The sequence below is a fragment of the Gorilla gorilla genome, chromosome 20 (assembly GCF_029281585.2).
Source record: "Gorilla gorilla gorilla isolate KB3781 chromosome 20, NHGRI_mGorGor1-v2.1_pri, whole genome shotgun sequence".
Taxonomy (NCBI): domain Eukaryota; kingdom Metazoa; phylum Chordata; class Mammalia; order Primates; family Hominidae; genus Gorilla; species Gorilla gorilla.
In genome coordinates, this window is record NC_073244.2 from 68279908 (window position 1) to 68301938 (window position 22031).

General features: G+C 47.2%; 1 protein-coding gene and 1 pseudogene across 5 annotated transcripts; both read right to left on the minus strand.

Moving 5' to 3' along the window:
• Positions 1–9271: 9271 nt before the first annotated feature.
• Positions 9272–10091, minus strand: LOC129528938 (large ribosomal subunit protein eL13-like; annotated as a pseudogene).
• Positions 10092–13438: 3347 nt separating this feature from the next.
• Positions 13439–20482, minus strand: LOC115931590 (zinc finger and SCAN domain-containing protein 5A). Of its 5 annotated transcripts, none has more exons than XM_055370679.2 (5): positions 20379–20482; positions 16800–17185; positions 15761–15964; positions 14720–14870; positions 13439–14452 (listed from the first exon to the last, which is right to left on the minus strand). In XM_055370679.2, the coding sequence occupies exons 2-5, from the start codon at positions 17181–17183 to the stop codon at positions 13704–13706; spliced, it is 1488 nt and encodes a 495-aa protein (XP_055226654.1). In that variant the 5' UTR covers positions 17184–17185; positions 20379–20482; the 3' UTR covers positions 13439–13703. The 5 variants fall into 5 exon arrangements, with proteins under 5 accessions (XP_055226654.1, XP_055226651.1, XP_055226653.1 ...); XM_055370676.2 differs by having other exon boundaries at positions 13439–14455; positions 16800–17310; XM_055370678.2 differs by having other exon boundaries at positions 13439–14455; positions 20379–20480.
• Positions 20483–22031: the final 1549 nt, after the last annotated feature.

The following is a 22031-nucleotide window of genomic DNA, read 5'->3' on the forward strand; positions in this document are numbered from 1 at the left end:
TATTTTTTGTTTGTTTGTTTGTTTGTTTTGAGATGGAGTCTCTCTCAGTCACCCAGGCTGGATTGCAGAGGCACGATCTTGGCTCACTGCAACTTCCACCTCCTGTGTTCAAGCGATTCTCCTACCTCAGCCTCCCGCGTACTGGGACTACAGGCATGTGCCACCACACCCAGCTAATTTTTGTATTTTTTTAGTAGAGATGCGGTTTCACCACGTTACCCAAGCTGGTCTCGAATTCCTGACCTCATGTCATCCGCCCATCTGGGCCTCCCAAAGAGCTGGGATTACAGGTGTGAGCCACTGCGCCTGGCCTCCCCTATTGTTAACATGGTACGTCAGTATGGCACATTTGCCACAAGCGATGAACTGACTGGATATATTGCCGTGATCTAAGGCCCATACCTTATTGAGGCCTCCTTAGTGTTTACACAATGACCTCCTCTTCCTTCCTCCCCATCCGGGATGCCACATTGCCTTGAGTTGTCACGTCTCCCTAGGATCCTCTTGGTGACAATTTCTCAGATTTTACTTGTTTGGGATCACCTGAGAATGTGCATTTTAGGTGGTGCTGAGGCTGCTGGTCTTGGGAGAACATTTTATGGATGAGCTGACAGGCAGAGTCCTGCAGTCTGCAGAGGTCTGGAAAGGTCCCTTCCCGAATAGGCTGGATTCATTTATTAAAGGCCACTTTTGTAAGACTTTGGTTCTTGTCATCTTAATTTAAAGGAAAGTAATCAAGAGACACACAGCAAAGAGATGCACCATAGAGTAACTACTGCAAAGGAAATAGAGTATTTTGAAAGTTAAGGGCAGAATAGACAGGACATCCTGGGAGCAAGGATTCAGGGCCAGCTGCTCCTAAGGATGAGACAGCAAAGACCCGCTCGAGGGAGACTCCCCTTTATGGGAGTCTCGGATTATTACACAAGGGGGTGGGAAGACGTGTTACTGGTAAGCATGTTCTGGGTGGTCCCCTGGGCACACAGGTGCAGTAGCTGTGCACACGTCTCTTTAGCATCTGAAGTCTCCACCCAGGGGTGTGTTTTTTACTATTATAACGAGCAAAGGGTCAGTTTGTGAACAGGTAAAATCAAAATGCTCATGCTCTCTACAGGGAAAACTCCCTTTTGTAGATGGTTTTGTGTGAATGAACTCAATTAGAAAGTGAAGGCTGGGGCTGATTGTGTTGGCTGTATGGTCCCCATGGGTGCTGCGTTTGGAGGACATGGTCACCTTCTTGACTACCTATCCTGCCTCACCCAGGTCTGTTTAGGAGAAAGAGTCCTTGAGGTAGAAACCTGAATCCGCCATCAAATGTACACAGACTCCCGTTTAATTCAAGAAGTGGATGTTTGGTGGGTAGTGGTTCTCCGTTTAGATATTGGGTCCAACATCCTTCTCCAGACACAGAAAATGTGCTGATGATACCACCTGCCCACTTAAGTTAAATCATGGTTCTCTATGATCCGTTAACCACATCTGACATTTCTTTAGAGCTTCATTTCCCAATTTTCCTACATGTTGGACTCACTTGAGGTGTTTTTTCAATATTTTTTTTAAAAAGCAATGCCTGGGGTCCAGCCCCAAGGTAATGATGTGATTGGTTGAGGATATGGCCCCTGTGTTGAGAGTGTATAAAACTCCTCAGGTGATCAAATGTGTGGCTGAGTCTGGCAGGTCGGTTTTCTGATTGTCTGGTCACTCCAATTCCTGTTCTCTCGTGGGGATCAGTGAGTTCATTTCCACGGAGAGTCATGCACCTCCATTCCCAGTCTAAAGAAGGTAGACTCCACAGCTGGCTCCCACCCACCCTGCACGGGGGTCCCTCCCGCTGTGGCTGGCTGCATGCACCACTCCAGGGACTGCCCCTCATGGCTCTGGGTACATGTGGCACTGGGTGGCCTTTGCACTGCTGCTCCTTATCCACCTATGTGCTCTGAGCCAAGAGCTTGCTTTACCTGATGTGACAGTGAAAACAGGATACCCACTGCAACCTCAAAAAATCCCAGTGCGGCCGGGCGCAGTGGCTCATGCCTGTAATCCTAGCATTTTGGGAGGCCGAGGTGGGCGGATCACCTGAGGTCAGGAGTTTGAGACCAGACTGGCCAACATGGTGAAACCCCGTTTCTACTAAAAATAAAAATTAGCTGAGCATGGTGGTGCATGCCTGTAATCCCAGCATTGCATTCCAGCCTCGGTGACAGGGCAAGACTCAGTCTCAAAAAAAAAAAAAAAAAAAAAAAAAAGCGCCATGCTAGGGATGACTGAATTGAATTTAGAAGGTGCCCTTGCTTTCAGAAAAACAACAACCCAACACTGCTTAATCTACCCAACCCGGAGCCAAATCTGCACCAACCAACCTGGCCCACCTGGTGGCTTTTCAGACTCTGACCTTGCCGATGGGACATGAGGTGGGGAAGGAGGTGGGAGCACAGCTAGGGAAGAAGGGGCAAGAGACCCACTCCTCTGGCATGATCCCTGGGGTCTTGGAGGCTGGGCCGGTCAACATGGCTGCAGTTATTTCTAGCTTTCTGGATTCCCAGAAAAAAACAGCTGTACTTCAAAGAAAATGCAGAACAAGGTGAGGTCGACGTGGAAAATCATCCCAACACCAGCCAAACGGAACTGGGCTCTGCTAGCTGAGTGCACTCAGGCCAAACACCCACGTGAAGCTTTTACAGTGAGAGAAAGGAAGACATTTATTTGCAGGGCACCAAGCAAGGAGAATCGGGCAGCTAATGTTTAAGACCTGAACTCCCCCCATGGCTTAGGAGTAAGGGTTTTTTTTTGTTTTTTTTTTTGAGACGGAGTCTCGCTCTGTCGCCCAGGCTGGAATGCAGTGGCACGATCTCCGCTCACTGCAAGCTCCGCCCCCCGGGTTCATGCCATTTTCCTGCCTCAGCCTCCTGAGTAGCTGGGACTACAGGCGCCTGCCACCATGTCCGGCTAATTTTTTTGTATTTTTAGTGGAAACGGGGTTTCACCGTGTTCGCAAGGATGGTCTCGATCGCCTGACCTCGTGATCCTCCTGCCTTGGCCTCCCAAAGTGCTGGGATTACAGGCCTGAGCCACGGCGCCCGGCCAGGAGTAAAGGGTTTTTAAAGGTGAAGAGGCAGAGGTGACAGGCAACGTCATACATAATTATGTGAAGGTGGTTATACATTGGTTTTACCTAAAAAAGCAGGTCATCTCCAAGCAGAAGCCCACAGGTGAGAGGCTGAGCATTATCATATCGCTATAACTCAAACAGCAACCCCATTGAGGTAGCCTGACTTGGAACTCTGGGCTGCTAAAAACCATGTGTACATTAAACACATCTGAAACTTCCATGGTAGTATTGATTTTTTAAATTAAAATAAGGTAAGCATTTCATTGTTTTTTTTATTATTTCTTGCATTGGTGAGGATGTTTTTTCATGCAAACTAATAAAACAGAAATTAAAAATTAAGCACTTAAACCCATACTAAGCAGTGTTTACCTAGACTTCTCTGGCTTTTCAATGTGGTCATGTTCATTAAAACTTCCCAAGAAGGGAATGACGGTTATATGGCCATGAAGCCATGGTTTTGTTTGTTTGTTTTGTTGCTTTGTGATTTGAGCATCTTTCAGGACCATTGTTGCTCCAGGACATATTGAAAAATGTTACTTTTAGGAAATGACGCGCCACATTGGAATAGAGACCCTAGAAACACCGAGAGGGGTAGCAATATTATTTCAATGTATATTGACTCAGTCCAGCCACACGCTAGATAATAACAAAGGCATGCATATGAGCCAGGAAGCTGGGTAATGAAGCATTTATCCCCGGAGTGGTCTTTGGTGTTGGATAAACATTTCCATTTATGAATCAGATACTAAGGAACCCACTATGACAGACACCCAGGATGGAAGAATCCCCACTCCTGTTCTTTCTTGCATGAGAGCTGGAGTCTGCGCCCTACCACACATCCATGGATATGCCCAGGATTTGACTTGGGCCTTTGAACTTCGCACAGTAGCTGCTACTCACTTTTTGAGATAATGCTCACATTCCTGGCGGCTCAGTCCTGCCTCATCTAAATCACCAGAGACCAAACAAGGAGCAGCCCCGTACCTCTTGAAATGTATTTAATGGGCCGGACACAGTGGCCCACGCCTGTAATCCCAACACTTTGGGAGGCCGAGGCAGGCAGATCGCCTGAAGTCGGGAGTTCGAGGCCAGCCTGGCCAGCATGGTGAAACCCTGTCTCTACTAAAAATACAAAAATTAGCTGGGCATGGTGACAGTCGCCTATAATCCCAACTACTTGGGAAGCTGAGGCGGGAGAATCGCTTGAACTCGGGAGGCAGAGGTTGCAGTGAGCTGAGATCATGCCACTGCACTCCAGCCTGGGTGACAGAATGAGACTCTGTCTCAAAAAAAAAGAAAAAAAAGAAAAAAGAAATGTATTTTATGCCATAATGTGTCAGAATAAAGAGAAAGATGAAAAAGAAAAAGAAACAAATTATGAAAAAATTAGTAGGACAAAGTCTGTTCTCATGAAACTTGCAGAATAAAGAAGAACCAGTGTTGAAGCAGGAAAACTGTAGGGCCAGGTTATCTGAGTTTTCCATATTATCTGCTTAATTGAAGTTCAGCTTACCAATCTTAATGAGCATTTAATATAAAAAGAGGATAGGCCGGGCGTGGTGGCTCACACCTGTAATCCCAGCACTTTGGGAGGCCGAGGCGGGCGGATCACGAGGTCAGGAGTTCGAGACCAGCCTGCCCAACATGGTGAAACCCCCCCCCCCCCATCTCTACTGAAAATACAAAAATCAGCTGGGCATGGTGACACACGCCTGTAATCCCAGGTACTCATGAGGCTGAGGCAGGAGAATCGCTTGAACCCTGGAGGCAGAGGTTGCAGTGAGCTGAGATCACGCCATTGCACTTCAGCCTGGGGGACAGAGCGAGACTGTCTCAAGAAAAAAAAAAAAAGATAAAAAGAGGTACAGAGTACAGTCCTTGCCTTCAAGAGGTTTCTGGTCTAATAAATAGACAGCTAGCCCTAGAGTATGCGTCTGTTTCCCTGCGGATACATAAGACCCATACCTCCAGCTTGAGGTGGGTGCTCCTGGCATCAAGCTGTATGTGGTGTCATAAAACTTTCTCCAACTGAGGATCTCTAAATCAGGTCCTCAGCCTAGAACTCTCCAGCCTCTGGTAACCTAGGCTGAGGGAGGCAGGAGACTGGGTAAATTGCAGAGACGTTGGTCAAAGGATACAAAATTTCAGTTAGACAGGAAAAGTGTTTAAGAAATCTGTTGTACAACACGGTGACTGCAGCTATTAGCAATGCATTGTATGTTTGAAAATTGCTAACCTAGTAGATTTTTTTTCTTTTTTGAGAGGGAGTCTCACCCTGCTGCCCAGGCTGGAGTGCAATGGCATGATCTCAGCTCACTGCAGCCTCCGCCTTCCGGGTTCAAGCCATTCTCCCGCCTCAGCCTCCTGAGTAGCTGAGACTACAGTCACGTGTCACCATGCCTGGCTACTTTTTGTATTTTTAGTAGAGATGGGTTTTCACCATATTGGTCAGGCTGGTCTCGAACTCCTGACCTCATGACCTGCCTGCCTTGGCCTCCCAAAGTGCTGGGATTACAAGCATGAGCCACCACGCCTGGCCTAAGATAGTAGATTTTTAAATGTTCTCATCAGGCTGGGCACAGTGGCTCATGCCTGTAATCCCAGCAGTTTGGGAGGCAAAGGCAGGAAGATTGTGTGAGCTCAGGAGTTCCAGATTGGCCTGGCAACATGGCAAAATCCTGTCTCTACAAAAAATACAAAAATTCGCTGGGTGTGTGGTGCACGCCTGTAGTCCCAGCTACTCGGGAGGCCAAGGCAGAAGAATTGCCCGAGCCATGGAGGTCAAGGCTGCAGTGAGCTGTGATGGCGCCACTGCACTCCAGCCAAGGCAACAGAGCCAGACCCTACTGAATAAATAAATGTTCTCATCCTACAAAATATATAAGTATGTGAGGTCGCACATATGTCAAATTATTTGATTTAGCCATTCACGTTGTATACATGTATCAAAACATTGTGTTGTACGCTCTGAATATGTACCATTTTTACTGTAAATTTATAAAGTTAATAATAATAATGACAAAAAGAAAATAATGCCATCTCTAAGAATGCGTGACCAACCACCATCCTTCCCTCATGGGGATGTGGAGTTTCCCTCGTCTTGGATGCCTAACAGACCTGTCAATCACCACACATCCCAGACCGACCACATCTTTCCCCACCTCACGTAAAGGTGGCTCCAGCCCCCTTGATGTGCAGTCCACAAGATTTGTGGGGTTATCCTTGATTCCTGCATTTCCCTCACATGACACACTCAGTCTCTCAACAAATCCTATACCTTAATTAATGTGTTTATTGACATGAATTTCACGCGACATAAAATTAACTGTTTTATCTGTACAGTTTAGCGGCATTTGGTGCATTTACACTGCTGTGCAGCAGCTCCTCTAGCTGGTTCCTGTGCCTGCATGTCCAGAGTCCAAGTTCTGACATTTGTACATACTCATGAAGTCATTGCCGTCATCAAGAAGCTGAACATCCCCACCATCCTCCAACGCTTCCCCAGGTTCTTCATCATCTGTCCCTCCCACAACTCCATCCCTGGACAACCACTGGTGTTCTCTGTGTCATTACAGATCATGGACAGAATTTCCTTATTTTTGCCTTTTTTTCTTTTTTCTTTCTTTTTTTTTTTTTTTTGAGACAGGGTCTTACTCTGTTGCCCAGGCTGGAGTGCAGTGGCACAATCATAGCACACTATAGCCTCAACTTCTCAGGCTTAACTGATCCTCCCACATCACCCTCCCAAGTCGCTGGGACCACAGGCACACATCACCATGCTCGGCTAATTGTTTCTATTTTTTTGTAGAGCTGGGGTCTCACTATGTTGCCCAGGCTGATCTTGAACTCCTGGGCTCAAGCAATCTGCCTGCCTGGGCCTCCCAAAAAGTGCTGGGATTACATGCATGAGCCAGTGTGCCCAGCCTAGTGGTCGAATTTTCTAGCAATGGAATCATACCTTATGTACTCCTTTTCTATCTGCCCTCCTTCACCTTCATAATTATTTTGAAATTCACCCATGTTTTTGGGTGTAATCAATGATTCCTTTTTACTGCTGAGTAGTATTCTCAACTTCATTGAATTGTACCCTTTGCATATGTGTGATTTATTGTATATCAACTATACCTCAGTAAAACTATACGAAAAAGATAAGGGTTTCTCTGTTTTTTGTTTTGTTTCATTTTGTTTTGTTTTGTTTTTGAGATGGAGTCTCACTCTGTCGCCAGGCTGGAGTGCAGCAGCATGATCTCGGCTCACTGCAACCTCTGCCTCCCGGGTTCAAGCAATTCTCCTGCCTCAGCCTCCTGAGTAACTGCGACTACAGGCGCACACCACCACGCCCAGCTAATTTTTGTATTTTTAGTAGAGATGGGGATTCACCACATTGGCCAGGATGGTCTCGATCTCTTGACCTAGTGATCCGCCTGCCTCAGCCGCCCAAAGTGTTGGGATTACAGGCATGAGCCACCATGCCTGGCCAGGATTTTCTTAAAACTTAAAAACAAATTCAGCATTTGACCAGTTCTCCCCATTTCAACTTTCAGTATTCATGGTCAAGCCAACAGCCATCAACCTGGATGACTCTGTTGCCATCCTCACTGAGCTCCTGGTTCCTTCCCTTCCCCTATATGGGCTGTTATCTTTTTTCTCTTTTTTCTTATTTTGTCCTTTTTTTTTTTTTTTTTTTTTTGAGACAGGGTCTTGCTCTGTCACCCAGGCTTGAGTGCAGTGACACGATCATAACGCCCTGCAGCCTCAACCTCTCAGGCTCAAACAATCCTCCCACCTCAGCCTCCCCAGTAGCTGGGACTACAGGTGTGCACAACAAGGCCTTACAAATTTTTTTTTTTTTTTTGGTATATTTTGTAGAGATGGGGTTTCATCATGTTGCCCAGGCTGGTCTTTAACTCCTGAACCCAAGCTATCCACCTGCCTCAGCTTCTCACAGTGCTGAGATTACAGGCATGAGCCACCGTGGTTGGCTGTATGGGCTATTTTCAAGGCATCTTCTGAGAAAATGCTAAACAGAAGTCAGAAAGCTACTCTATGAAGGCAGAGGCATTCGTTGGAGCTGTGAGTGATGTACCTGCAATGTCTAGATTCTAGTTTTAGGAGTCGGCAGAGTCAGCCCAATTCTATGTGTCAGACCAATTCAATGACTGAAATAGTGGCAGCTCCACCTACTAGTACAATGGGTCAAGTTTTCACATTTCACTTGTGCCTACAGGATGGGGCCTGGCTGGCTTGAGTTGAGATTTATGCTTGTTTCTATTTAGCTTTGGATTGTTGTGAAAGCCAGGTCATTTCAATCATTTTGTGCAAACATCATTGTCTGTAAAAACGGTGTCCACGTTTTGTCTTTGAAATGGTCCCCGCCCTCCGCTCGTTATCGTGTTGAGAATGAAATGAGAGGACATGCTTGGCACCTGGAGATGATTGGCTATTACAGCTGTGCGCCATAAGGGTAAATGGTTCCATTGTTTGATGAGCCGTCCTGGCGGTGGGTGGATCAGTCACGTCTAAACAGATAAGGAATGGCTAGAAAGCTCTTGTACCAAACCAGCTTGAAGCAACCTCACCCACACCGAATCCCTCCACGTTTCTTTTTTCTTTTTTCTTTCTTCCTTTCTTTCTTTCTTTTTTTTTTTTTTTTTTTTTTTTTGAGATGGAGTCTCGCTCTGTCGCCCAGGCTGGAGGGCAGTGGTGCGATCTCGGGTCACTGCAAGCTCCGCCCCCCGGGTTCAAGCAATTCTCCTGCCTCAGCCTCCGGAGTAGCCGGGATTACAGGCACCCGCCACCATGCCCGGCTAATTAGTGTATTTTAGTAGAGACAGGGAGGGTTTCACTGTGTTGTCCAGGCTGGTCTTGAACTCCTGAACTCAGGCAATCCGCCCGCTCGGCCTCCCAAAGTGATAGGATTAGGGGCGTGAGCCACCGTGTCCAGCAAATCCGTCTACTTTTCTTTTTTCTTTCTTTCTTTCTTTTCTTTCTCCCCCCCGCCCCCCAACAACCAACAGTTTTTTAACACAGAAAGTAAGGCATAATCCAGGGCTTGGACTGTCTTTCAAGAAAACCCCAAACCCGCTGCCAGGAAGTCACAGCCACTAAGCCCCATCCCAGGCCCAGTTGCTCCCAGGAAACACACCACGTGGAGACCCAGCATGACTGCTGACTGATTGCAAGTCCCCAGGAGGGCTTTATTTTTTCTTTTCAACATCCTGTTCTGCAGGTTCCTTGGCTCTTTTTGCCCGTATGCCGAAGAGCCGGGCATTGGGACGGGCCATGCGGAGACTAGCGAAGGCTTTGAAATTCTTCTCCTCAATGATGACTCCAGCTTTCTCCTTCTAGGCATTCCGGTTGGGCATGACCGGTCCTGTCAGCTGAGCGGCCAGTTTCAGTTCTTCAGCAGAACTGTCTCCCTTCTTGGAGGCCGAGGGCTTCCCGGGGAAGCGGATGCGTTTGGAGCGGGGCTCCTTCAGCCGCTGCACGTTGGCCTGCAGGGACTGCGCCTCCTCGGATCCACAGAAATGCCGGTGTCCGGGCCACCTTCTTTGCGTGCCGGCCACCCTGAGCTCCTCCAGGCGGAGGCCGCGGCCGTGCGCACCTTCGTGTGGTACCGAACCGTGGGGCAGCGCACGATGGGCCGGATGAGCCCCGACGCGGGGCAGGGGCGAGGCGGCGCGCCTCGGCTTGCCCGGCCTGGCGCCTGCGGATCTTCTGGGCCGGCTGGTTGAACCACTTGGCCACGCGCCGCTGCAGTCCTTGTGTTAGCGGGGCTTCGAGAACATGCCATTCCGGCTGGGCGCCGTGGCTGCCTACGGCCCTGCGGCTGCAGACCAGAGGGGAGCCACTGAGGGGAAGGTCCCTGGGCGCGCGCACCCCATCCCCGGCCTCCGCCTCTAACCTTCCAGCCTGGGCCGGAGGCCGCGCCTAGAGCCCGGGCCCCGGTCCAACGCTGTGTGCGAAGAAGGGGCCCATCCATGCCCGCGTTGGCGGCAGCGCCAGGCCGATGGCGCTGAATGGAGCCCGAAGGCTGAGACCCCAAATCCCTCTGCTTTTCTAAGAAATCGCCCTCCAGTCTTTTTTTTTTTCAGATCTGTAACTTGTTTTCACCCCTGATTTAAAACAATACCACTGTTCTCCCCCAAAATTTTCCTTTGATACAGTAGGTGAACAAAATAGATTTTTTCCCCCACAAATATCAGCAGACACTTCTTGGCACCCCACAGTGTATTGGCATGGATGTTCACAGTCCCAGTTCAGATGTGCAGCCTTTCAGGTGGATGCACTGTAACAAGGATGTAAACGCGGAGCCACCCTCAGAATCACATTCAGTCATGGGGTTGCCCTTCCAAGCTGGCAGAAAAGGAACCCGGGCCAGGCACCGTGAGCACACACAGTAACTCATGCCTGTAATCCCAGCACTTTGGGAGGCTGAGGCGGGTGGATCACGAGGTCAGGAGATCGAGACCATCCTGGCTAACATGGTGAAACCCCGTCTCTACTAAAAATACAAAAAATTAGCTGGGCGTGGTGGCGGGCGCCTGTAGTCCCAGCTACTCGGGAGGCTGAGGCAGGAGAATGGCATGAACCCGGGAGGCGGAGCTTGCAGTGAGCCCAGATCGCGCCACTGCACTCCAGCCTGGGCGACAGAGCGAGACTCTGTCTCAAAAAGGAAAAAAAAAAAAAGAAAATCGACCTGCCAGACTCAGCCACATGTTAGATCACCTGCGGAGTTTTATAAACTCTCAACATAGGGGCCACATCCTCAGCCAATCACATCATTACCTTAGGGCTGGACCCCAGGCATTGCTTTAAAAAAAAATATTAAGAACTCCTCAAGTGATTCCAACATGTAGTCAAATTAGAAAATGAAGCTCTAAAGAAACACTGGATGTCATTAATGGATCATAGAGCACCATGATTGAAATCAAATGGGCAGGTGGTATTATCAACACATTTTCTACGTCTGTGAAGAAGGTTGGACCCAATCACCAAAAGGGAGAACCACCACCCACCCCTACCTCCACTTCTTGAATGAAAGGGGAGTCTATGTACATTTTATGGTGGATTCCAGGTCCCTGCCTCAAAGAATGCTACTCCGAAACGGACCTGGGTGAGGCAGGATAGGCAGTCAAGGAAACGACCACGTCCTCAGGATGCTGCACGCGTGGTGACTGTACAGTCAACACAATAAGCCTCAGCGTTCACGTTGGAATTGAGTTCATTCAAGCAAGGCCATCTCCAGTAGGGTATTTCCACTGTAGAGAGAATGCGCACGTTGATCTTACCCATCCACAAACCGACACATTTCTTGTTATGATAGTAAAAAACACACACCTGGGTGGGCAGTTAAGACGCTAATGAGACGCATGCACAGCTACTGCACCTGCGTGCCCAGAGGAGCACCCAGAATATGCTTAGTAGTAACACCTCTTCCCACCCCCCTAGGTGTAATCATCCGAGACTCCCATAAAGGGGAGTCTGCCTCGAGCAGGTCTTCGCTGTCTCATCCTTGGGAGCAGCCGGCCCTGAATCCTTGCTCCCAGGATGTCCTGTCTATTCTGCACTTAACTTTCAAGATATTGTATTTCCTTTGTAATCAATTATTCTATGATGCATCTCTCTGCTGTGGGTCTCTTGATTAAATTCCTTTAAATTAAGATGACAAGAACCAAAGTCTTACAAAAGTAGTCTTTAATAAATGAATCCAGCCTATTTGGGAAGGGACCTTTCCAGACCTCTGCAGATTGCAGGACTCTGCCTGTCAGCTCAATCAGCCATCCATAAAATGTCCTCCCAAGACCAGCAGCATCAGCACCACCTAAAATGTACATTCTCAGGTGATCCCAAACAAGTAAAATCTGAGAAATTGTCACCAAGAGGATCCTAGGGAGACGTGACAACTCAAGGCAATGTGGTGTCCTGGATGGGGAGGAAGGAAGAGGAGGTCATTGTGTAAACACTAAGGAGGCCTCAATAAGGTATGGGCCTTAGATCACGGCAATATATCCAGTCAGTTCATCACTCCAGTCAGTTCAAAGGTGCCATCCCAATGAACCATGTTGGCAATGGGGGAAGCCGTGTGGGGCATTAGGGAGCTCTATGGACTTTAGAAAGCTATTCTAAAATGAATTATATATTTTAATGCACACTCTCAGGCCCCATGCCCGGTCGGCTCAATCAGAAGCTGAGTCTGGGGCCCACCCACCTGAGGATTAACCACGTCTTTAGGGGATGGTACTATCACTAAGACCAACTAGTCATCAGAGACTCCCAATGCCTCTGTAGTTCAAGAGTCAAATCAGGAATTTAGAGGTTGCCAAATTTAGGCCACAAAATATACCATCTGGGGCAGGGAGATAAACAGGCAGAGCAGAGAGGATTTGGGGGGGCAGTGAAAATACCCCCCCCCCCCACAATACTCCAGTGGTGGATACTCATGAGGCCTTTGTCCAAACCCACAGGATGTACAACACCCAGAGCGAGCCCTAATGAACACCATGGACTCTGGGTGGTGGTGATATGTCCAGGCAGGCTCACTGATGGAACAGGTGCACCGCTCTGCTGGGGATGCTGGGTGGGGAGAGGGTGTGCTGTGTGGGGAGGGAGTCTAGGGGAACTCTGTGCTGTCCACTGAATTTCCCTATGAACCTAAGACAGCTCTGAAAAAGAAAGTCGTTAGTCAGGCGTGGTGGCTCACCCCACACCAGCCTGGGCAACAAGAAATCCCATCACTACAAAAAATTATTTCAAAAACTTGAATATAATAATTATATTAAAGTCTAATAAAAACAATACAGGGCACAGCGGCTCATGCCTGTAATGCCAGCACTTAAAGAAGCCAAGGCAGGTGGATCACTTGTACTTAGGAGTTCAAGACCAGCCTGGGCAACATGTCAAAATTCCATCTCTACAAAAACTACAAAAATTAGCCAAGTTGGTGGTGTGCTCCTGTAGTCTCGGCTGCTTGGGAGGCTTAGACGGGAGGATTGCTTGAGCCTGGAAGGTCGCGGCTGCAGTGAGCGGTGATTATGCCACTGAACCTCAGCCTGCGTGACAGAGGGAGATGCCATCTCAAAAAAAAAAAAAAAAAGAAATAAAAAAGAAAACAAAAACTCTACAGGATACCCAATAAAAGCTGAGTTTCAGATAAATAACAAATAATTTAGAACATGCTGATACTAAAGAAAATTGTTTATCTGAAACTCAAATTTCATCAGGCATTATGTATTTTATATGGCCACCCTCCTTGGACAACTGTACTTTACAGCAAAACAGTGGGTAACCCCATGTCAATCAGGAAACTCAGTTTTTCGTTACACAATATTGAAAACTAATAAGATGATCGTTTATTGGAAGAACAGCAACACAAACCAAAATAAACCTATAAGAAAACAATGGACATAATGAAACAGAAAACAAAGCTCAGCGGGGAGGACACATATTTACTCAAACATCCTGGCAATTCATATCTAGGGCACTCCCTCTGTGTGCCAGGCGCCCTTGCATGTGTCAAATGTCATCTGATAACATTGATGAAAAATATCATTCCCTTCTTCTTGGTGCAGAAGGCATAGACCGTATTATGCAATCACTGAGAAGTAGCTTCTGGATGTGTTTTCTGGTGGCGTCTTAACAATTTCAGCCAACTGAAGGCTCTTGGACACTTAGAACATTTGTAGGGTTTCTCTCCGGAGTGGATGCGCTGGTGCTCCTTCAGGCTCCCCCTGTAGGTGAAAACTTTCTTGCAGTCTTTACATTCAAAGGGCTTCTCCCCTGTGTGACTTCTCTTGTGACACTTCAAGTAGGACTTCTGGGTGAACTGCTTCTGGCAGACGTCACACGTGTAGGACCTCTCGCCAGTGTGGGTTCGCTGGTGAAATTGGAGGCTAATAAGCTGCATGAAGCGCTTCCCACAGAGATTACATTGAAAGAGTCTCTCGCCTGTGTGTGATCTCTTGTGGATGACTAGCTTGGAATTACACGTAAACCTCTTCTCGCACACGTCACATGCAAAGGGCGGCAGTGCCTTGGCTTCTTGGCTATCCGGGTGACTGACTGGGCTCGCAGGGCCTGAGGAATGAATTGAATTCATCCCAGCTTGTCCCGGGGATTCTCTGTTGCCCACAGGTGTGGCTTCTCCTTGAGGCTCTTCTTGGGAAATGGAGGAGGCATCTGGTTTGCTTCTTTTGGGACCTCTCAGATTCAGAGCGTCTCCTCTGTTCCCGCTGTGAGTCAAAGCTTCTCTCTCCACAACGCAGGCAGAAGGTGTGTCAGCATCCACATTTTCCACAGAGGCTATTTTTGGGGGTTCCTTCCCCTCCTTTGCTCCCACCACACCTGCTGGAAGAAGGGATTCCCCACACACAGTTAATAAAGCGCATTTTCAATACACCAAACTCATTGCAACCAAACACTGATGTTGGCTGACAACTTCCACTCAAGCTCAAGCCTAAGACATTGGACTGTAGGTCTCTGGAAAGTAGAGGATGGGGAGGCTTTGGCAGCTGAGTGCCAACTCCCCCAGGGGATGGTAATGCTGGGCCCCCAGCCCCGCACCCCAGAAGAGAGGGGCTAACCCCTGTGGATCCAAGTCTTCATACTCACTGGGACTCTTTGGAAGCTGAGGCTCTGGGGATGTCAGTCCTGGGTTCTCTTCCCTGTTTTCCTTCAGATCTTTCTCCAAGGTCTGCTTGGGTCTCGGAGACTTTGGGTCACCTGTTACGTCAATACTCTTGTGTAGCAGAAAGTCCTCTCCCTGAAGAGGAAAAACCAAGAGTAATGACTGCTGTGTCCAAACTGGTGGAAGCAGGGACACGTCTGTCCCCTCCTGATTGGATGCACCAACTCTTCTAATGACACAGGTGTGGAAATACGTGCAGACTTCCCCTGGACCACCCCATCACCCCACGTAAACATCACCACCTCATTCCTGTGTCTGTCCCTAATCTGCACCCTCCATATTCCAAATCAGCTCCTGTGCCTGCTGGTTTTCACTGTTTGGTTCTCTGAGTATATTTCTCCCTTCCGTGCCAACGTCTCCCTGCCCCTGACGCTGGAAGGAGCATGACTCTAGGTGGAGGCCCCTAACCCCTGGCACCACTGGCATTGGGGCTGCATCACCCTCCTGGAGGGGGCGCTCCTGTGCAGAGCAGAGACCCCGCCTCCACCCTCTAGATGCTATTAACACCCCACCATCCCCTACAATGACACACAAAAACATCTCCAGACATGGCCATGTGTCCTGAAAGGCAGAATCACCCCAGTTGAGAAACACTCCTCAAATTAAGAAATTGACAATCTGTAGGAAGTGAGTTCCTTGCTGAATTATTACATTAAATGTCTTTGAGGAAACTGGCTACGGGGAAGGAATCTTCATTCATCTGTGCAAACTGCCTCCCTCATTTCACTGAGACCATTTCTTACGCCCCACCCTAAATGCTAAAAGCTCTCATGGTGGAGAGAAAAGTAGATGAGGCTTCCCTCTCTGTGATGGCTCAGGAATGAATGTTTGGGGATGTATCATGTCCATGGGGAATGGCTCTAATCTTGTCCTGTGCCAAATCTCTCAATCAGTCCAGCGGCCACACGATTTCCTCCTGTTCCTTCTCCCACCTCTGCCCAGACACCAAGGCCTCACACACTCACCTGCCTCCTGGACAATGCAGGGACCCTGGGCAGGATCTGCAGCTCTCGGCTGGCCTGGCCTTCCCCCGGATGCATCTGGTTCCCCGAGGAGGCCCGTTGGCTGGACACGTCTTTCAGATCATCTCTGACACTGGAGGGGGCTTCAGCCATCTCGATATCTGAGTCCTGCACAATATATTCCTTTCCGTGGAAGGTGACCACAGACTGTAGAGAGAAAAAAGACAATCAGACTCACTATGAGAACCTGAAAGTAGCTCTCATATTCCCTGGGTCCTGCCATAATGCTCACACTTTACTGTAATTAATGTTCAAATCTGCCTTCCCAATACAGAGTCAGCTCTGTGGACACAGCAATCCTGTCTGAATTTTTTCCTCTCTAGACTCCAGCACCTGCCTGCGCCTGGAATATTCTAGTTAAGTACATAAATATGGGTCCTTTAGATGAAAGAGTCTCTCAACCAAAGAGAAGACAAGGAGAAATATTCTGGGTGAATCCAACTCAATTGGCCGATGGCAGCTCACCTTGTGTTAGAACTTAGGGGCTCATTTGGGGACCTGGAGGCAGATCCCTGCATCTCTGATACCAACCACTTTCCCTGCCTCAGGATGGGACTTCTGGGCCCCACTTCAGTTCACTCTAATGCCTCCTTCCCTACATTCCATCAGGCCTAATATTTCACCAATGTCTTTCTTTCATGTTGGCCTCACACAGTGTGTGGGTCCCTGTACCCCCTCTGCCTGTCCATCTCCTACACCAGGAACTTGCCGTCTCAGCACAGCTGATAATTGAATCTGGACGATTATTTGTCATGATGGGTTGTCCTGAGCTTTGGAGAATGCTTAGCAGCATCTCCTGTCCTCCCCCTTGTGACAACAAAAACTGTCCCCAGACACTGCCATGTGTCCCTGACGGGCAAACTCTCCTCTACTTGGAAGTCCTGACCTAGAGCAGCCCCTCGGGTCCTCTCGAGTCCAGCTGCACTGTGCAGCCCCCATCCCAGCTCCCCTTCCCTGCATCAATCACGAGGGTCCCACTCACCCATTTCTTGGGTCTTCTGTTATTTCGTAGCAGGTCCTCCAGGTCTTTGCAGCTCTGCACACCGTTCATCATGACTAAGACCTGGAGCTCCTGGGGCATGGAGATCATGAACTGCTCCATCACCAGCATGTCCAGGATCTGCTCTTTGGTGTGGAGGTCGGGCCTCAGCCACAGATGGCACAGCTCAGTGAGTTTCCTCAGAGCCTGGATGGGGTCCGACTCCTTCGGGCAGCTGAACATCCTGAAGTTCACGTGAGAAATCTCAGGGTCCACGTCATGATTTCCAAGTTGAGTTTCTGAGGATGCCATAGACCGTGGCAGCTCCAACCCAGGTCTGTTGCAGGATTCTCCTACACGCCATGAGGATGTGCAATTTGCAGCCATATCTAGTGGAGAATTTTTTAATCAGTCTCTGAGAAAGCTCTTCCAGTAGCTGGTATCTAATTGATACCTATCTACACAGGCTTCCTCTGGTTTTCCTCAGTAATAGATTCACTGTTCGTTCAGAAGTCTGGGGGGAAAAAGTATGAGCCTCATTAGTTTAAGTTACTACTCCATCCACCCCTCCCTTCAAAATCCCTCATCCTGGATGCCACTTCTTCAGCAGCATCGAATTCAGCACAGTGGAAATCTTCCAGTGTCTATACCTGACTACATACTCTGGTTTAAAATCTTAATGCCTCCTGGATTCTGATCTCTAGGAAATCACTGTGCAAAGGCTGAATCAGTTTTCCTGTCAATTGGAACAACATTGTTCTTGACTATAAATTAAATAAGATAGTTAGGTGAAGCTCCGAAAATGTGATGCAACAATAAAGTAAGCCCTTTATGTTTCCCCATCAGGACAAGATCCAAGGCAAAGCCCTTAGTCATAATTATGCAAAAGGATAGAGAAAAAGAGTTAGAATGTAATATTTTCCCCAACACATATTCTTGTTAACTCCAGAACATTTACTTGCTCCAGGGAAGGGACAGCATTAAAGAATCCTATGAGGATTAAGCACCTACACAGATATTTTGTTATTTTGGTAAAATGTACATTCATAAATTTCATCATTTTTACTCTCTTCAAGTTCACGATTTTATGGGACTAAGACATGCACCATGTTGTACAACCATTACCACTGTCTAGTTCCAGAATTATCTCATCAACCCAAAAGCAACCCCATCCCCATCAGTGATCACCCCCTGCCCACCCACCCCAGCCCCTAGCAATCACTAATCTACCTTCTGTCTCTAAAGGTTTCTGTATTCCTAATCTCATCTCAGAAAATGGATTTAAAGTCTAGTGCTCTTTGATATTTTAAAGTAGTGGGTTCATACAATAATAAGATTTTTAAAAATTAATTCCTAAACGTAGCTTCATTAGGCAGGAGCCACTGAGTGACACTCTCCAGGCATCAATTATCGTCCAAGTTCAACAGCTATGAGAACACAGCCCTGCTTTCCTAGACACAGGTGGGGGAAGCAACCTGAAGGTCTGCAGAGGGGAGAAAAAACTGGCAGGAGGGTCTCAGGAAAGGTCACTGGAAGCCTGGAGGATGAGTACCCACACTTCCTGGAAGGACTCTGAGCAAGTGCAGAACAGAGAGACAGCCAGGGAGACAATCGGCAGAGGCGGGAGACAACCCAGAGGAGGAGACAATATTTACACACCACACATCTCACGGGGCCCCTGTGCAAAACACAAGCAACTCAAACTCCTCCAGAGCGAGAAAACAACCCACTAGAAGGGCTTAAGGCGCCTGTGTGGACACCTCAGATGAAGACATGTGAATGGCCAGCAGGTCTAGGAAAAGGTGCTCGTCATCACTCATCATCAGGGACATGCAAATCCAAACCACAAGGCACCCCTCACGCCTGCTAGAGTGGCTGTTCCCAAAAAGACACATGGAACGAGTGTTGGTGAGGATCTGGGGGAAAGGGGTCCTCTGCGCCCTGTGCTGGGATGTAAATTAGAGCAGCCGATATGGGAGACAGTAGAGAAGCTCCTCAGAAAATTGAAAGTACAACAACTGCATGATCCAGCAATCCCGCTCCGGGGCAGGTACACAGAGGAAAGGAAATCAGGACGTGGACTCCAAAACAGTGAAACTCTGGAGGGATAGAGGGAGGGAAGGTTGAAAAACTGCCTATTGGGTACTATCCTCATATCCTGGGTGATGGGCAGAGTCATACCTCAAACCTCAGCATCACTCAATATACTCATGCAACAAATCTGCACAGGTACCCACCGAATCTAAAACACAAGTTCAAATTATAAAAAAAAATTTAAAAAGAAGTAAATAACATAAGTAATAATTAAAAACCCAGTGGAACTCATGGTAGTAGTGAGTAGAATAGTTACCAGGGCTCGGGTAGGGGTTGGGAAGATATAGGTCAAAGAGTACAAATTTCAGTTGAAGGAATCAATTCAAAAGAGCAATTGTCCAACATGGTGACTTCAGTTCATAACAATGTATTGTATACTTGGAAACTGCTTAAAAAAAATTAGATTTCAAGTATTCTCAAAACCAAAAATGGTTAGTACATGAGGTAGGGCATATGAATATTAGCTCAATTTAGCCATTTAACAATGTTTGTAATACTACAAAGCATATTATGCTATATGCCATAAATACATACAATTTTTAGTTTTCAATTAGAAGCAAATTAAGTTTTATTGAAAAAGCACACAGATATGATAGAGCAAAGGGAGCCTGAAATTCTGGAATTAAAAGTGGTTTTGCCAGAGGGCGCCTGCTGCTGCTCAGGAGGCGGAGGCGGAGGTGGGAGGATCACTTGAGCCCAAGCGTTTGATAACAGCCTGGGCAACATAGTGAGATCCTGTCTCTAAAAAAGAAAGTGGTTTCATGTTCCTAGAAATCACTTGTATTTCATCTTAGCTCATTCCCCGTTAAAGTAAGAAGCAAGACACAGGAAAAAATAAAGGCAGATACAGGAGTTAGTATTCAATTCTGGGAGTATATACCACACGGGTCACCCAGGTAGGGACACTTAGCTCAGATTCTCATTGGCCTAGTAGGTTGATGCTCATTCATCAACGATTTGATTTCACCCTGTGCAAAGGGAAAACCCAGCAATGCTTTTTAAAAAGGGTGTGTGGCAGGCAAAGTGGCTCAGGCCTGTAATTCTAACAGTTTGGAAGACCGACATGGGAACATGCTAGAGCCCAGGAGTTCAGGACCAGCCTGAGCAATATACCGAGACCCCATCTCTGCAAAAAAAATTAAAAATTTATCCAGTCGTTGTGGCATATGCCTGTAGTCCCAGCTACTCGGGAGGCGGAGGCGGGCGGATCGCTTGAGCCCAGGAATTCCAGGCTAGTCTGGAATTCAAGCGAGACCCTGTCTCTAAAATAAAAAGAATATAACCTAAGCTTGATGAGAAAGTTAGTATTATTCCTAGTTTACAGAAGCGTTACATAACGAGTCAGAGTTAATCATGGGGTACAAAGGAGACCCGCTGCCTTCACAAAGTCTCCGAGAAAACGCAAGAAAAAATAAACCCAAACTTTCTGAAACCAACCCCCGACATGCCAGCTCCTAAACCCGACAGACATCCCCGCTGGACACTTACCTCCTTCCTGGCTTCCGCCTCCAACTCCTTGGTCTGGGATGCGCTCTCCAAGCGGCCTGGAGCCGAACTGCGTCTATTTATGGAGAAGCGGGACTCCAGGCCCCGTTTCCGGTTCCCTGCGCCGCCCCGTGATTGGTTTAGGGCCATAGAGTCCATTTTACGTAATCGGCGTTGATTATGTTTCCCACTGAAACCCCACCCACAGGAAATTAATGTACTAAACACGCCTACTGTGCAAATATTTCCCGCTCTACTGAGTTGTCATATTGCTGAAGTATTTGGAGGCCTCAGAAAATATAGATTTGCGAGTTTTAACCATTTTGGGTCCCCTCATGCCACAGACAGTAATATCCTAACATGTAAAGAACATGTTAAGAGCTGGTGGATTAGTATCAAACCAGTGATTTGACCTAGTTTGAGCAAAGCTCTCACATATGAATGTCGAGATACTGAAAAAAAGAGACAGTCTTTGTTGATACATAATGAATATTGGTGATAATTTTTTACTGAAAAAAGAGACAGTCTTTGTTAATACATAATGAATATTGGTGATAATTTTTTATTTTTTAAAAAGAATATTGGAGTTGACATGGGAAAGCTTTGTTTGAACTAGACTAAATCAGTGGTTTGATATCAGCCAACCTACCCTTATATAAAAACAGTGGGAACCAGAGAAAGGCACATGGTCCCCACTCTGCACTCATTCCAGGACGGTGACAGGGTGGTTTATAGATACACGGAGGGTCCTACGGGGTTCCCTAGTTCTCAGCCCCCTCAGTTAGGGCTCTCAAGCACGAAAAGCCTTAATGGTGGGTGTGAATCTTACTGTGGATCATGGAGTCAATGTGGAATGATAAGTGCTAGGCAGGATTAGATTACAATTTGGGAAGTTCACGCCATCAGTTGGATGACACTAATCCATTCAAGTAGTGACTCTTTCATTTTAATTTCAGAGGAAACTTTCTCGTCTAACCTTTAGGACAAATTGGAGGGCTCTTAATTTTACACTGATTCTGGTTTAAATCCTCGGAAAATCTTAAGCCGCTTAACTCCGGGAACTTCAAACTTCTTGGGAGTAGAACTTTCCTGATGTGTTGTTTTGAAGATGAAGTAAGACTATGTCAGTAAAATGCTCAATACAAGGTTCATTTTGCCAAGAAATTGTAACGATTATTTTCTGAGGCATGTTCTCATACTTTGTTACATTTTTTCTTGTTTACCACTGAGGTGTTGACTCTAACTCAACTCTAACAAATGAGTTAGAGTTAAGAACGGAATTATTCACTGGAATTAACTGGGAGCTGCCTAAGCCACTCTCTGGCTACCCAATTCCCGATTCCCCTAAATCCTCCCCTCTGTAAACTCATAGTCTTATTTCTGTGAAGCTGCCGTTGGTATTTTGGAAGAGACCGCATCGAATCTGCTGATGTCTATTAATAGTATGGTCTTTTTCACATTCTATGAACATGGCTTTCCATTTTTGGTGGTCTTTTTCATTTTTTTTTCATTAGCACTTAATAGTTTTTCTTGTGGAAATCTTTCACCTCCCTGGTTAAATTTATTACCAGGTTTTTAGGGGTTCTTTTGCTATTGTAAATGGCATTGCTTTCTTGGTTTTTGTTCCACTAGCTTGCTGGTGTATAAAAACACTAC